Source organism: Mya arenaria, chromosome 3, assembly GCF_026914265.1.
Source record: "Mya arenaria isolate MELC-2E11 chromosome 3, ASM2691426v1".
NCBI lineage: Eukaryota > Metazoa > Mollusca > Bivalvia > Myida > Myidae > Mya > Mya arenaria.
In genome coordinates, this window is record NC_069124.1 from 56,261,527 (window position 1) to 56,279,542 (window position 18,016).

An 18,016-nucleotide genomic window follows, 5' to 3' on the forward strand; every position below is an offset into this window, starting at 1 on the left:
AAATATGGAAAAACCTAGGTCACAGAGCACAAATATGGAAAAACCTTGTTAACACTCTAGAGGTAAAATTTTCAGCCCAAATATCCTGGAAATTTGTTGGAAAGGTTGATTTGATGATTTCTATGTCAGGTTTGATTCTGGGTCATTTGGGGTAAAAAAATAGGTCACAGAGCCCAAATATAGAAAAACCTTGTTAACACTCTAGAGGTAACATTTTCAGCCCAAATATCCTGGAAATTTGTCAGAAAGGTTGTTTTGATGATTTCTAGCTCAAGTTGGAATATGGGTCATCTGGGGTAAAAAACTAGGTCACGGAGCCCAAATATGGAAAAACTTTGTTAACTCTCTAGAGGTCACATTTTCAGCCCAAATATCCTAGAATATTTGTTGGAAAGGTTGATTTGATGATTTCTATGTCAGGTTTGATTCTGGGTCATTTGGGGTCAAAAACTAGGTCACAGGGCCCTAGTATTGAAAAGCCTTGTAAACTATTTAGAGGCTACATTTTCAGCCCAATGTCAAAAACAACTAATAATACACTGCCAGGCTACTGACAAGTCTTGGAAGGGGTGTACAGGTCTGCTTTTAGTAGACTTTTATAAAGTTTTCTTCAAATCCTGACCCTTGTGTCAAATTTATCCCTTGCCCAACAGTTTCGACCGTTTTACAGGTGAGCGATCTAGGGCCATCATGGCCCTCTTGTTGATATTTAACTCCATTTGTAAAACAAAATAGTCCCAATTGTTTGAAAAAGTATTCGGATGATTTTTAAAACCCCCAGAAAAAACAGTTTTATTCCACAAAAAGGGCTTCCTCATAACTGGTTAAAAGGCCCTGTTTCCAATTTATGTTTATTTTACCAATCAGTATTTTATGATTGCTTCATTATTACCTGTTCACCACTTACCTTTTTTTGAGGATCAAGCCATATGCTTATCAGCTGTTTATAGAGGTTTCGGCAGAATTCATTCATTTTTCGAATATTCTGTATTAAGTATTAATACAAAATAGATTGATGAGGTTTCTATCTTTTGACTGCATCTTCTGAGAATGTAAATCCACTTGTCATCAACCAACTTCTTCTTGCTGCAACCTTCTTGAAATTGCCAAACTTATAGCATGTGTTGTTTATAGACACTGAAGCTCTTATCTATTTCAAGATACCTCTTACTAAAATATCTGATTTTTTTCTTCAAAATGTTAAAAGCAAATATGTCATTATAAACATGAATCTTATTTTATATTTAATTACTCTCCTCAAATTAGAGCAAATTATTAAAATTCATTATGTATCTCTGTCCGAATAAAATGGAATGGCAGCCTTATTATGGTTTTATATAATTTTTATGATTTTGAATTATTTTGAATTTTACATGCAGGCAAATTTTATGATGATACTTGTAAAATCATAATGGTATAATTATGACTGTCATGATGCAATTTCCAACATGCAATTTTCTCATGATATCTCCCTCGCCCCCCTCTGAAGAATAAGATGAAACTGGGTGCAAAACCTCTGCAGAACAGGCATTTTCCTACTGGATATTTGATTATCTCAAGAATCTAATAACACTATATAACAAGTTAATGAGAAGTTCTCAACTTGAAACTGGCTGTGTCATAATCGACCAAATTTTACTCCACTTTAGTGCTAGAAAAAAATCATTTATTCATTTAATATAATTATGTTACATAAAAAACTTAACCAATATTGGGGTATTCATGGATTCAAGGAGTTTTTTCCGAGGAAGTTTTTTTTCCATTTAAACTCTTAGTTGGGCTGGGTTGCTCACAATTCAGTTTCCATCTACTCAGGGTAAAATACACCCAGAGCGGACGCCAATAACCAAATGAGGCACATTGAAATAAACTGCACACTAATTTTTAAACTGTAAATATTGACACTTTCAAATTCATCAAAGGACTCAGCATGATTGCTTGTGTATACATTTCCTGTTATTTTTATATTGAAAGTGTAATATGAATGTCAATGTTTCTTTGCCTAGGGACCATATGTTGCCCTGTTCCCAGGTCTTAAGGGTAATTACTCTGCAATAAACACTCCTACTCTATCTTAAACAATTCAAGGAACAACTGTTTGACCATAAACATGGAATTAACCCATTAAATAAACACTTGCAAACATCATAATTTAATGTTCCCCGAGCTTTGTTGGTGGTATAGAAGGTAAGCTATTTTGATATTCAGCATTTATGTGATGCATTACAGGTTTCCGTAGTAATGTTTGTATCCTAAATGAGTTACCATGGGAGGCCTGTCAACTCCATCAAAAGCTTTTGTCAATCCACAAAGTGTATCCAGATGTATGAGGGTGATCAATTATAAATCATCCCACTGCCTATCTTGAATCTGTAAAGTATTAAAAACTTTTAAAGAGATTAAAACATTTCAGATAATTGTCTGATATCAAATTTATTTTTATACATTTGGCCACCTTTGACACTGGGGTGATGAAAAGAACACATGATTTACATATCCTGGGGAGGCGGGATGAAAGAAAACAGGATTTGACACTATCTGTGGCAACTGAACCAAGCATACATCACAAAATGGTTCACCAGGATGGCTCTGCTCCCAGCAGGCTACACATGGAATAAAGGAAGAGGTTCAGATAAGAAATTATTTATGTTTTCCATGTCTTAAAGCATTGTATACATTGCTTCAGCCAGTTGTTAGGTTAGCAGACAACCTGAGGTTTGGGCAAAAGTTCATGAGTTGGTTTAATTTAAATTATATTTTTTTATCAGATTAGATTTTTTTGGTAACAATAAGTTAACAACAAACAATATGGGTAACTTAGCTAAGTCTTTAATTTGGAAAATTCAGAAGATAACATATAAATGCAATATACTGTGTTTTGCTTTATAAAGCTCCAATCTTGGTGAACCAAACAATGTGCCACATAAATCTATTATAATCACTTCTGTATCCAAGATGGTTCAAAGATCTCTACTCTTCATTACCCTGTTATATATGTTTTATAGACCACATGAAATATATCATTTTAAAAGCTCTGACATTATGACCCACACAAATACACTTTGAACCCCATCTTCTTTAGTGTTCAAAGGCAACCACTTCAGCATAAAAGACCTCCAGCCTGTTCCAGACCTCCTTTAGCCTGCTGGATGTTTCACCATTTGTCAGAAACAATTTGTCTCCCACCAGAGGGGGTGGGGAACCAATACTTTGAGGAGGTGGAGAGTTTACCCTCTTAGGCTTGAAAGACCTCCAGCCTGCACCAGACCTTCTTTTGCCTGCTGGATGTTTTACCATTTGTCAGAAACAAATTGTCTCCCACCAGAGGCCAGGGTGAGGAACCAATACTTTGAGGGAGTGGAGAGTAATCCCTCTTAGTGTGTTTCATCTTCAGTGAACAGGGCCACTTATGTGAGAAATGTTTCAGTCCTTCTTTGGAGCACTGAGTTAATACAAATTGCTTTTGGAAATGTTGTGGCAGGATGTTTGCAGCTACTGCATCAGCCAAGACCAGCTGGTACATTTGTCTTAATGTTGACATTGGCAATTAGTTCACTGTTTTGACCTCACTGTCAAAGTGCAGACATAGAAAATAAAGCATGTTAAATTCCTCCAGATTGAAGTAGATAATCTTCTCAAGTTTACTAAGTCTTAGAGACTTTTTTGCATGGCAGATTGTCTTTTGCTCTATAAGCACATATCATTTTCACCATTATCAAGAGCAATTACTGGAGTTAATTTTAAAGAGGTACAAGAGACCGTTGGGATGTCAGAAATAGCAGTGGATATTACAGAGTTATTGGACCATTCCACAGCCTTTATGATGATGGATGGATTCCTAATGCTGTTTCCTGTAAATAATCGGGCAGGGGAAAGTCTTTTATTTATGAGTCCATTTGTATTTGTTTTGGCACAGGGTATAATGTTATGGAGATTATTTTGTCCTCTAAAATGGAATCATTAATAAATCTTTATAAGCCAAAGTTTGGGCAATGGCATAACTTAATTCTGATTCTAAATTATATTAAGCTCTGACTAATCAATTACATGACATAATGAGCTGATTGCTTAGAACTTCTGTCTTCATTAATTTAGTTAACAACATTTTGAATCACATTATTGTTTACTTTAAAAGGTGAAATCCCCCCCCCCCCCCAAGATATTGTTACTTCATAATTAATCAGCATTGACACTGAAATGGCGCCTTTGCATATGCAAACAGTTAACCTATGTGCGCAGTTAAAGCAATTTTTTTAATCATGAAGAATCGTCTTCAGCAATATTTAACCATTCGCCATAAATAAGTTAACATTTTAAAAATCTCAAGCACCCCTGCATTATGTTTGGCTAAAAATGTAGGATGCATGCAGATCATTAAGTAGCAGAAGAGGGAATAAGTTTTTTTTGTTTTTCTGTTGCTATGCCAGTGGTGTCCAAAATATGATGAATGGTTTCTAATTAGCAAGCAATTTGCCTGTTTTGTTTTTAATAGGAAATCTGACCACTCCATCCAAATCTTGGAGAAGTTTTTTGGCCAAGTTTTCCTACTGTATCAACTCATTACTGCTACCTGATGGCAACACCAGAAATGAGTTGCCATTGTTTTTCTTTTGTTTTCATTTCAATCAGTCATCTGCAAAATAAATGAACCCTGAGGTTTTTATAGCATCTGTCACTAAGAAGGTGGTAAAATTGATAACGCCAGTAGTGGGATTTTATTCTACCTTCGAGCAGGTATATTGTGACATATTGTCATGGCAAGCAGCTGCCTTCAAATGAGAAATGAAATCGCTATTGTAGCAAAACTTAATTTGCATAATTTTCATATTTTATCTGCATTTATAAGGCTTAGGTATTAATCATTCTGACTTTATTTGGAAAAGAGACTGTGAATAGAAAAGGGATTCGCTACTTACAGAATGTAATACAAAATATTAATTGTTCAAGTTCAGATCAATACATAAGCTCCATCAAAATAGTTCTGCAGCTCTTATAAACTAATTAAAGATTTACTGTAGAATTAAGTACATCTAACAGGGGGTGTATACCACTTGATTAAAATTGCGTCATAAATGATTTGTCAGAAGGCAACATTTTGCTTGAATGAAGACTTTAAACAAATATAACTTCCTATTTCTTCACTGTTTTAAATGAAACATAGCAGCAGTCTACAATGCTTACAGCTAAGAGTCCCTCCATTGTTTTATTACCTTTTTGCTTGAGAGTTTTATAAGCTTCTTAAAACACTTTGGCAAACCTTTTCACATTACAGCCATCTGACGGAGCTGGCATGTCAACTGTCAAAATATCATTTTTGATGAAACAAATCACCTTATCAAACTCCAGCAATAAAACAAAGGCGGAGCTCTTTAAGCATCAATGCCTACACTTTGTTTCATTTAAAATGGTGTAGTAAAAGAAAGTTATCTTTAATTTAAGACTTCACAAAATACTGCCTTCTGACGTAGCATAAATGACGTAATTTGTCATGTGGTATATCATAACACACACTGTTTAAGTATCAACAGAATTATTAGGTGGTGAAAATCTTAATTACCGTATTATATCATGTATAGGACGCTAGCATAGATAGGACGCAGGCAAAAAAAGTAGTTGAAAAAACGGGTAAAAACCCTTAATATATAAGATAGGACGCAGCGGAAAAATGTCAAAATCGGAGCCAAAAAATTGAGGTTGGTAAAGTATTTATAACATATATTGAAGTAAAAAACAAACAAAAATTGTATATAAGGCATATTTTGATAACTGTCTTGTGTATTTCGATAAATTATTGTCGTATTTCCATAATTTAGCGTACACAACAATGATATAAGTCTTGACATTTTGAGAACATTCACGTATATTTGATAACACTTATACAAATGCCGTAATAGTCCCGACACGCCTTCTGACTGACAGTCAACCGTTGCGACCATTGCAATACTCCCGACATGCCTTATCTGAATGACAGTTAACCGTTGCAATCGCCCCAAAACTGTGTATTGATAAAACTGACGATTGTTTTGATAAGGCTTGTCCCTGCGCGGATTAAAGCATGTCGACATAATTAATGCGTGTCGGTAATTAGCCTTGCCAGCGGAAGGCACGTTGGGTAAAATGCGAACAAACAACCATACGGTATTACCATCGCAATAGTTTGTTCTATTGATGTTTTTCTAATGAAATGATTTGGTAGTGACAATAATGCTACTTTGCGTTATGCACATTCCTTTATTATTTTTTTAAAACAGTAACATACAACAAAATGTTTTGTAAATTATCGAGACATTAAAATCATGAACAACAATTAATTGATATTTACCTCCTTTCCCGATTTTCCTTTGCCGTTAAACCTCAATCCAGTTAAAGTGCTGACGCACATCGAGTTTTTGTGAGTAGCGTCCCTTTTGTAAAAAAGTAAACACCCCTGTTTGTTTTCAATTTATCTCTCATTTTAAAGTAAACATTCAATATATTTCTGCGTGTGTTAACTTGCGTGATTTTACCTATGTCAGTTGTTCTCTTTGGTGACGCAGTACAGATACTTACTACTGCGTTCTTCCCCGGTCCAATATTTTCGACCTGAAATGGACTTGGAAAAAACCCAGATAAAATTCTAATAGCATAGAAAGGACGCAGGCAATTTTTAAGACGAGAATTGGGGGTAAAAAAGTGTGTCATATGCATGATATAATACGGTATGAGGGAAGGCGGAGCAAACGAGGGAGGCGAATATTAATATTTTACCTTTGTCATTAAATATTTTACCATATATGTTTAAATGATTGTAAGATTGTAACCTGTTTACAGCAGGAAGAAAACAAACCTATGGCATCATGTTTGTTAAGTTGTAAAACTGCAAAAATTATTGATTGAGTGCAGTACTTTTAAGACTTATACGAGATTAAGGTGTTTTCATTGGCCGAAATTGTAGGTTTTAATGTACCATATTCAGTGGTAAAAACAAAATTCAATCATGGGAGATTTTTATCATATAGACTTTCATAGGTTAACCAATTAATGTTAACAGCAATTGTTCCGTGCTGTCATTAAATGCTATGCTTTATGCATGTGCAGTATAGATTTATTGACATTTCTCTGTCTGTTACTGCACCTTTATAATCCCACCAGCATCCTATAGCTGATACTTTCTGTAATTAAACTCATTATTATGGTAATATTGCATTATCCCATCACTCAGACAGACTTCAAAAGAGGTTTTGAAAACTTGCATTGATCTCTATAATTACATTATGCAAGCACCTGCATTTACAAAAATCACCTTAATGCATTATGTTCATAATCTGTATTTCAAAATGCCCGGAATGTGCCTGATTGCCATGCATTTGGGTAATTACCTGAATAGAGCACTCAGCCCATTTGATACAAAAGCAAAACAATAGATTTTAAAAAAGTTACAGTATTTTATTAAGCTGGTAATTGGCCATAATTAATTAGGTTCGGAAAACATGCTGAAATATTAAAAATGTTTTATTCCTATTGGTATATATTAGTTTAGGCCTGCTATAAAATCATTATTAAGAGTAATAATTCCTTTAAAAAATGACTCTTAATAATGTTTAATTAAACAGTGTTGAAAGAAAATGAGGACTCAGCTAAAACTGATGCCAAGCTAGGGATGTAGGTATATATAACTATAATTGGCTCAGACATCTAAGGGCTTTTCAACCCTGAGGTTTTCCTAATGATTTTATATCCCCATTGCATGTCCTTGTCCCATTGCATTAGGAAGGTCTGATTGAATTACCATGTAAGATTTATATCAAACTCAACTGAGGCTGAGCCTTTGAATGTATTCCTAATCAATCAGCTGGCAACTGATCAGGTTTGAATCTGAAAAACCATTTACCGTTTTTATTAAAACTTTCAAAAAGGGATTATATATATATATAATGCAATGAATGATATATTAGTCTCATTTTAAAACTTATTTTTAACTTTAAAGGGGAAATGTTGTTATAAAATATTTCCTATTATTCATTAAATTGTAACATTTTTAAATAGGCAGTTATAATTAAGTATATAATTATAGTTACCGCATCCACAACCTTTAAAGTTATTGAGATTATAATACACAAGGGTGGAAGGTGATGTAACTGTTTTCTTATATTTCTGAGGGACAGTTAACAGTGGTCAATAAATAGTCCCCAGCATAAGAGAATTAAACATTGTAATTTATATGCATTTTAGTTAAAGAACTCTAATACGCTCATTCTTCTTGTTTAACTGAATAATGGGATGTTTTAAAGATGTTAATTACTTGACGAAAACAAAGAAAACACTCTCTCAAATGTTACTACTTATTATATTGAAGCTGCTGCTTTAACACCAGTTGAAAATGTGGAGGTAATGTACATTGTTTGTAAAATGAAAAGAAATATTACTTTAAAAATCACAATGGATAATAAATAATTTGTTACACGCATATTTTAAAAAGACAATAATGGTGTTCTTTCATAAAATACAAATAAAAACAGCAAAAAGTTAATGCAATTTGTAACTTTTCAAGAGGTTTTAGTACTATTTTATTATTTTCAAATTTGCCTTTTTGCCATGGCTGTCAAGTCGACATGAGAAAAATTGTTTTTAGTTAATGAAATATGTTTGAAAGCCCATCATAGATATTTGCTCAGGGCATTTTATTTCTGTTTAATATTCTTAAAATCATTGCCCTAATGACTTAAACAGATGGTGAAACCACTAACACTTGTTTTTGGTGTTGCCTTTGAGGAAAAGATTGTGGCATGGCAGTAAATAATCAAGGGATATATTCCGCAGAAGCTATCGCGGTGGTACGCAAAATTATCACAGCGCTCATCTGCTGCTATCGCGAAGGACTTCCGTTAACATGCACACAGCATTATCACTGTGATGCGGCTTATCCAAAAAATGTTATCATTGCACAAAGTGTTTTTTTTAAATATAGTGTGACTATTTAAAGATTTTTGAAAAATCTGACTATTGAAAGTGACTGGGGTTAAACAAGTGTTCAAAGTTCACATCATATGGTTGAAGGCATTCTTTCCCATTGTTAAAGGTTCCTGCTCCCCCTTGGCTATTTTTTTATTCTTGTAACATACAAACTGGTGCATTTTGGCACAATTATGGAGCCTTAAAATATTAGTCTTAGTCATCAAAACTATTTTTATGATGCACTTTATTGCGAAACTACATTCGACCAATTCTCTGAAAAGTGTAGGCACATTATTTATTTGAGACCACTCAATACCTGAGTAGTCCATTACCATATATGTAAAAAATAACCTGCATTCACTTTATTGCAGATTTTGACATTTTACGTTTTTTTTCATTTCTTGGAAACAAAGTGCACGCCTATTGGGGCTACGCCAGTGGTTATTGAAGTTGTTTTCTTTTGTTGATCTCATCATTGATTATTCTCAATCTTAAATTCTTGGGTTTTATTTTATTGTAATCATATTTTTTATATCTTTTTTGTGGTCAATTAAAATCAACCCTATAGCTCACGGTATAATTCTTTATGATGAAACTGCTGTTAAAATGACACTGAAATTGTGGTTTTATTAGATTCATATCAACCATAATAAACTCACTCATTTGTTTGATGTATATCTTTTCACTGAGAGAAATTCCTAATGTTTATTCTGTATCCTTTAATTAAATTGCAATTTTTATCTTGCTTTAATTTGATTTCATTGATAGTTATATAACATGGATATATACATTAAAGGGGCTGTACTACCTATGATAAAATAGTGGAAAAAAGAAGAAGAAAATTGTCGAAAACTTACATAAACTTGGTATCAATGTGCACAATGCATTGAAACTTACTAACTGAAGTACAACATAGTTTATAATTAATTTATTTTTTGCAGTTTTTTTGGTATTTTCCATTAAAAAATATTACTAGGTATGTCTACCTGGTAGTAGAATTCATTCCTTATGTGTGATTGGCTAGTCGATGTTATCACGTGATATTACCAAGTTAGGTATATAGCTTAAATATTCCAACCATGTAGGGTAAGCCTTTGTAGCACAGTGGATACACACTGGGCTGCAATTTTGGTGACACCGGTTCAAAACCGGTCTCCAATTAAATTTATTTTTTTACATTTTGGTATTTTTTTTACAATTATGATATCAAAGAGTAAAACATTTTATTAAATAATTGTTCTGAGATTCGTTACAGAGAAAAACTTTTTTTGATGCCAATGTGGTGTATTAGTCCCTTTAAGTAGTTTTGCCAATTAAAAAAAATGTGATATAAATAATGTCTAAGAATGGTTCACATAAGTAACAAAGATATAGATCTGAAGATGAATAAGTGGTTATACAATACTGAAGTCATAAGGCTTTTTGAAGTGTTTGCATGCGGAGTTTGAACTAAATGAAAGCTGTAGGAAACTGCTTATATTCCATAATAATGGAATCTTGCTTCAGGTGATGCTGACACATTGTCAAGTACCTTACACATTCACCTCTAGATTACAAGTTTATTGGCACCAGTTATGATACTACTTCATTTGATGACCCTTTCACTTTGAATATAAAAATAACAATATACAGTCTAAACATAAATCAGACCCAAATGTGTTGGGACTGGTTATATTTTTTTGTAATTTGGATGTGTCGAATGTTCGTTATCTCGACTTTTTTCCTAGGTACAGACGAACTGTCCAGAACATAACGAGTTTCGACTGTACATGTATGTCCAAAAACTCTTTGACTCACTTATAGTGAGCCACTCTTTCTACTGTATAATTTTTGGTTTTTATATTTACTCTGCCTGCTAACTTCGATTCTGAGTCTTTGATATTGATACGTGTATAAACATTTATTATCATAAATGACAAAAACGTTTTAATGAATCATTTGATGTCTTTTTACATATAAAATGGCAACTTATCTGATCAATGCTGTGTTCAGGTTTTATGAGAAAAAATACATTCACAAAGTTATTATTACACCTGGTTATTATTACCTTAAGCTAGGATAACTTAAAGAAAAAAGGACCGTTATCTTCAGAGGCGTTTGTTGGCGTGCAAAAACTTTAACATTGACCATTACTCTACAACAGATATCCGATGAAACTTGGTGTAGGTGTTGCCAGAAACTGTACACATGTACAGCAAGGCCCATAACTCTACAACAGATATCCGAATGAAACTTGGTGTAGGTGTTGCCAGAGACTGTACACATGCACAGCAAGGCCCATAACTCTACAACAGATATCCGAATGAAACTTGGTGTAGGTGTTGCCAGAGACTGTACACATGCACAGCAAGGCCCATAACTCTACAACAGATATCCAAATGAAACTTGGTGTAGGTGTTGCCAGAGACTGTCCACATGTACAGCAAGGCCCATAACTCTACAACAGATATCCAAATGAAACTTGGTGTAGGTGTTGCCAGAGTACAGTACTCACATGTACAGCAAGGCCCATCACTCTGGATTTAATAATTATTCTTATGCCCATTTTTGACTTAAAATTTTCAGACAATCGTTTGTATCACTCAGAAATGCTGTTATTTTGTTTATGCTCGGCCCTCTCACCTTTGGTGTATGTTTTACAGATTTCTTCCATATCTATTTCCAAGCCTCAGAGAATTCCACCATTGTGTGGAGCTGTACCTGGCATTTTTATGAAGGCATATTTGTTTTATGCATTAGTAACACTATTATCTTTTGGGCTTGTCTGTTCAACTTTTGAAATTTCATGGCAAAGTGCAGAAATCTGGATAATTTGGTATTTAATGTCTTTATGATTGAAATAAAACTTGTTGTTGCAAATCTGTTGTCTGCAGTTTTAAGAGTTTCTAGTCGGTTGGTTTCCTTTGCTTGGATTGATTTCAAAAATGTTTTTTTTTGCAGTTATTACATAATGTTGAAGAAAAATCTGTTTTTTAAATATAGAATAATCATTTATTAATGGTCTTCCTTTGACCTTTGTTATAATTTGTTTTGAAAAAAAGAAAGATTTAATGCCACATTCAAGACAAAATTTAATTATGTTTCATTTTGTGGGTTTTTTTTCTAAGCTTTTAGCAAACCACAAGTAATTTGTAGAAATAAGACTTGTGTCAGTTGAACAATTTGTCTGTTAACAAGTCAGAGTTTACAACTGTGGATGTGTTGAAAAGTTTCATTAAAATCACCAACATCAAGGATGTTTGGTGCCAGTTTCTCATACTGTGGTCCATCAGTGAGGAATATCAGACTGTCTCTGTTTAAAAGATACATGTAGTTTGTTTATATTGCAATCAGATATTTGCTCCAGGAAGCTTGATAGTTGATAAGTCACATGCAGATATTGTTTGGTTTTGTTAGACATTGACATTGGCAGGGTGTGAATGAATATATTACATTCTGTTTATTTGTAACATCAAGAGGGCATACATGCTCACCACTTTACAAATAATATAGAAGATGTTGAGACCTCTGCCATCATTATATTGCATCACTGTTAAGTGTGTCCATTGCTCCAGTGCTACCATTGTTCTAGTGAGCATGTTGTGCCAGTGCACCTAGTACTGCCATTGTTTGCAGTGCACCAGTTGTTTCTAGTACACCAATTGTTCTAGTTCACCAACTGTTCTAGTTCACCTTTGAATTGTTCTAGTTCACCAATTGTTCTAGTGCACCAATTGTTCTAGTGAACCAATTGTTCTAGTTCACCAGTTGTTCTAGTGCATCAATTATTCTAGTGAATCAATTGTTCTAGCTCACCAATTGTTCTAGGGCACAAATTGTTCTAGCTCACCAACTGTTCTAGTTCACCTTTGAATTGTTCTAGTTCACCAATTGTTCTAGTGCACCAATTGTTCTAGTGAACCAATTGTTCTAGTTCACCAGTTGTTCTAGTGAATCAATTATGCTAGTGAATCAATTGTTCTAGTGGACCAATTGTTCTAGTGCACTAATTGCTCTAGCTCACCAGTTGTTCTAGTTCACCAATTGTTCTAGTTCACCAGTTGTTCTAGTGAATCAATTATTCTAGTGAATCAATGGTTCTAGTGGACCAATTGTTCTAGTGCACTAATTGCTCTAGCTCACCAATTGTTCTAGTGAATCAATTGTTCTAGTTCACCAGTTGTTCTAGTGCATCAATTATTCTAGTGAATCAATTGTTCTAGCTCACCAATTGTTCTAGTGCACAAATTGTTCTAGCTCACCAACTGTTCTCGTTCACCTTTGAATTATTCTAGTTCACCAATTGTTCTAGTGCACCAATTGTTCTAGTGAACCAATTGTTCTAGTTCACCAGTTGTTCTAGTGAATCAATTATTCTAGTTCACCAATTGTTCTAGTTCACCTTTGAATTGTTCTAGTTCACCAATTGTTCTAGTGCACCAATTGTTCTAGTGCACTAATTGCTCTAGCTCACCAGTTGTTCTAGTGAATCAATTGTTCTAGTTCACCAATTGTTCTAGTTCACCAGTTGTTCTAGTGAATCAATTGTTCTAGTTCACCAATTGTTCTAGTGCACCAATTGTTCTAGTGAACCAATTGTTCTAGTTCACCAGTTGTTCTAGTGAATCAATTATTCTAGTGAATCAATTGTTCTAGTGCACTAATTGCTCTAGCTCACCAGTTGTTCTAGCTCACCAATTGTTCTAGTTCACCAGTTGTTCTAGTGAATCAATTATTCTAGTGAATCAATGGTTCTAGTGGACCAATTGTTCTAGTGCACTAATTGCTCTAGCTCACCAATTGTTCTAGTGAATCAATGGTTCTAGTGCACCAATTGTTCTAGTGAACCAATTACTCCAGTGTAACCAAATTGTTCTAGTGCACCAATTGTTCTAGTTCACCAATTGTTCTAGTGAATCAATTGTTCTAGTGGACCAATTTTTCTAGTGAACCAATTGTTCTAGTTCACCAATTGTTCTAGTGAATCAATAACTCAAGTGTACCAATTGTTTTAGGGGAGAACCTCTTCTAGTGCACTTGTTGCCCCAGTGCACCAGTTGTTTAAAGTGTTCCAATTGTTCTAGTGCACCAGTTGTTTCAGTGCCACAATTGTTTAAGTGCAGCTATTATTCATTTGCATCAGTTGTTCCGGTGCACCTAATGTTTGTGCACCGTTCAAGGGTTCCAGTTCTTCCAGTACACCATTTATTCCAGCACCACCTGTTCCAGTGTTACAATCATTATAGTGCCCCAATTGTTCTAGTGCACCAGATGTTCTAATCTACCCATTGTTATGTCATTGTTCTGGAACACCCACAGTTCTAGTGAACCCATTGTTGTAGAACACCACCTGTTTATGTGCTACCATTCTTTGGGTACACCCATTGCTGTAAAACACCCATTGTTCTAGTGCACCCATTGTTGTAGAGCACCACCTGTTCATGTGCTACCATTCTTCAGGTACACCCATTGCTGTAAAACACCCATTGTTCTAGTGCACCCATTGTTGTCAAGCACCAACTGTTCATGCACGTGCTACCATTGTTTTTGGTACATCCATTGCAGTAAGAAACACATTGTTCTGGTACACCCATTGCTGTAAGACACACATTGTTCTGGTACACTGTTGAAGAGCACCAACTGTTCATGTGTTGCCATTGTTCTGGTACACCCATTGTTGTAGTGTACCAACTGTTCATGTGCTACCAATGTTCTGGTACACTTATTGTTGTAGAGCACCAACTGTTCATGTGCTACCATTGTTCTGGTACACCCATAGTTGTAGTGTACCAATTGTTCATGTGCTACCATTGTTCTGGTACACCCATAGTTGTAGTGTACCAACTGTTCATGTGCTACCATTGTTCTGGTACACCCATTGTTGTAGAGCACCAACTGTTCATGTGCTTCCATTGTTCTGGTACACCCATTGCTGTAAGACGCCCATTGTTCTAGACTGCACCCATTGTTCTTGTACACCCATTGTTGTAATCCATCCATTGCGCTAGTGCACTCATTGAACAGGTGTACCAATTTTTTTTTAGTGTTTTCATTTCTCTAGTTCTCTGCTCCAAGTGCCCCCATTGTACAAGTGCACCAAGTTTCCAGTGCATTCATTGATCCAGTGTAACCATTGTAATACAGTGTGCATTTATTATTGTGATGCACTTACTGTGCTGATTTATCCAAATTGCATCCGCCGGCCGTCCGATATATTTTCGGATAAGTGTTTAAAATTCACACATAAATAATCATTTACTGCACTGAGTTTTACTGTTCACAGTGCACCCATATTCTCATGCATCCTTAGTTTAAGTGGATAACAGGATAAGCAATGCAACGCTTCTGGAAAACATTGAAAAAGACTGATCAAGAATTACTTACTATTTTTCTCAGTATATTTTGTACCCTGTTATGACATTCCTGGAACAGAATTGACTAAACCAATGATGCAAATTAAAAATAATATATTGGCTGCATGCAATACATAGTTCCACTCTTGTATCAGAACATTAAAATGTTAAGGTATTTGAGTTTTATCTCAATACCTCACACAGTCAGCTAAAAGAATGTTTTCCACATTTTAGTAAAATTTGTGATGACGTTTATGGACAAATTATCACATTTGTAAATTGCATTAAATGAGGATTTTTATGAGATTTATCTCTCTGCATAACATGCTGCAATGTGCTGAAAATTATTGATAAAGATTTACATGCCTTGTCAGATGTGGGCATACCTTTTTGATTTGCGCCCCTCCCTCATAGCCGAATATTTTTGGTTTAAGTGTTGGCAGTGGGGTTGGGGGCAACTCTCCTAAGAAAGTTTTCCCTAACAATTTCTAGTCAGAAATGGTGCTTTTTTGAGTATCTCATTACTTTTTTCTCCTGTATTGAAATATAAAGTAAAATTTTATGATTAGGAGGGGGGGGGGGGGGGGGGGGGGGGGTTGCACGCCTTTTGAGGGTTCTATTTTTCAGGATTGATCATGATGTTTCTTTTGTTGTTGTTCTAAGCGCAAATTTAAGTGCTCAGCAATAGGGTGATAAGTCTGTCTTCGGTCTGGAGAATTCTCCTTCTTAACCACAGGGTCAATTTCAACCAAACTTCATAGGAATATTCCTTGGGTGTTCCTTTTCTAGATCCTTTCAATAAAAATGGTTCCATGCAAAACTCTGGTTGCCATGGCAACCGAAAGGACAAACTTTGAAAATCTTTTTCTCCATCTGCTGGCTTGATTTCAACATAATTCGATAGAAATGTTCCTTAGTTGACCTTATATCCCATCAGTCCATTTGGATTCGTATAAAAACATGTTGGCCAGGGTTCAGGGCTACATACCTTTCACTATATGTCAATATGGAAACTTTGAAAAACTTTTCCTCAGAATCAGCTGGACAGATTTTAAAATAATTTCACAAGTGGGCGTTCATCTACCATTAATATCTTCAAATTTATTCAAAATACCCTAACAATGTACTCTTTTGTGTTAAGTTATATAACTCCAACCTAAATATTGTAAGAGTTATGGTCCTTTGTAACTTTTTGTATTATTTTTTTATGCCCGTTTAAAAAATGGGTGTATAAAAAATTTACGTGCAGCATTAAGGCGGGCAGCATCCAGCATGTTGTCGATAAATAATTCTAGAACCCTCTGTTCAATTATGAGAGCGATTATGGACGTCTTGTGTTACATTTTGTGCATTGATTACTAAATTCCACAAAATTAACTCTGCTCATTTAATTCAATTTCTACAGCTGCAATTCATTATAATAACAGAATAATGCCTATTTTCACATTTCTTTAAATTTTAGAGTGTTAAATCTCATACAACATAAATTTAGAAGCAGTTGGTACTCATTAATATTATTTGCAAACATCCTATCATAGGAATTGCAGAGGAATTCCTCATTTATTCCAAGGATATCAGTAGAATTGCATAACTTTCCATTAAGAAATAATTTTATCTTTTTTGTTTATCTGTATAAACCTGGATTTATGTATTATTAGATAATTATTTTGCATATCCAATGTTTAAATTATGCCTTTAGAAGTAAATCCAGATTTTGAACCAGATGCATTGAAATGGTTCCAAAATAATAATTTTTGGGAGCTAATTTTAGATATACTCAGTTTACCGGCTGTTTATAATGTTCTTCCACAATGCACAAGGGAAAGTTGCAATCATCTTTGTTGTTGATAAGAAATGATAGGGATCTGTTTTATTCTCTTTTCATATTTTCACAGAACTAGTACAAAGATTGTCTCAGAATATTGATTACTTTTGGCTGGTTTAAGGTGTTTTATTCCAACAAAAATAAAGGCAATAATGAAATGAAAGTCTCTAAAATCAAAAGTAAATATTGGGTATTTCGGGAATTTCAATTTCGAATTGCGTGTCAAAAAAAGTCATACATTTCTGTCATTCCAATAATTGGGGGTTGCTATTTTCGGTTTCAATTAATCTTTTTGAAGTAAACAATTTCAAAGGTGTTAAGACTTAAATTACTTGAATTACGTCTGCTCTTATAAAAAAAATTCTCTTGCAGTTAAAATCAATACTCTGACAGAAAAAAACTGTTAACGTTCATCTAAGGATCTATCTTTTATTGCTCATAAAATCCTTAAAATTATTGTAGTTCTTTTGTGGCATTATTTATTCTATTTCTACTCACAGAACTGAACAGTGTTTGCATGTGTTACCATAGCAACAGTATTTTGAGGACTTTATGGATTTTATCATAGTTAGGGGTTTTTCGATTTTTATTTTCAAAGTTTCAACTATTTTCAGAGGGCCATTCCTTGGAAAACCAACCCTTCCACCTACAGTGGGCATGGCTATCCTTCAAGACTGACAGTTACCATGGTAACGAGACGGATGGCTACATCAATGTCACCCTACAAAGGAGGGGTTACCTTGGAGAAACAAGTCTTGTCAGTAAGTTAAGGCTATTAATTATGTTTCTGTTAATGAAAATATCTCTGAAATATATACATACAAAATATGTTTATACATGAAATCTGTCGGTTGGATTCATGACAGTGACCTTAATACTTTTTTTCATTGTTGGCAATTCTATGACTGATTAAATTGATTCAATG

At 34.4% G+C, this 18,016-nt stretch overlaps 1 protein-coding gene across 2 annotated transcripts in view; it reads left to right on the plus strand.

Moving 5' to 3' along the window:
• The window catches only part of LOC128228132 (extracellular matrix protein 3-like), a 75,859-nt gene that overhangs the window by 37,226 nt on the left and 20,617 nt on the right, over positions 1-18,016 (plus strand). For both annotated transcript variants that reach the window (XM_052939255.1, XM_052939256.1), the window contains exon 3: positions 17,706-17,852. In XM_052939255.1, coding sequence (XP_052795215.1) covers positions 17,706-17,852 — 147 coding nt within the window. The remainder of the gene's footprint in view (positions 1-17,705; positions 17,853-18,016) is intronic.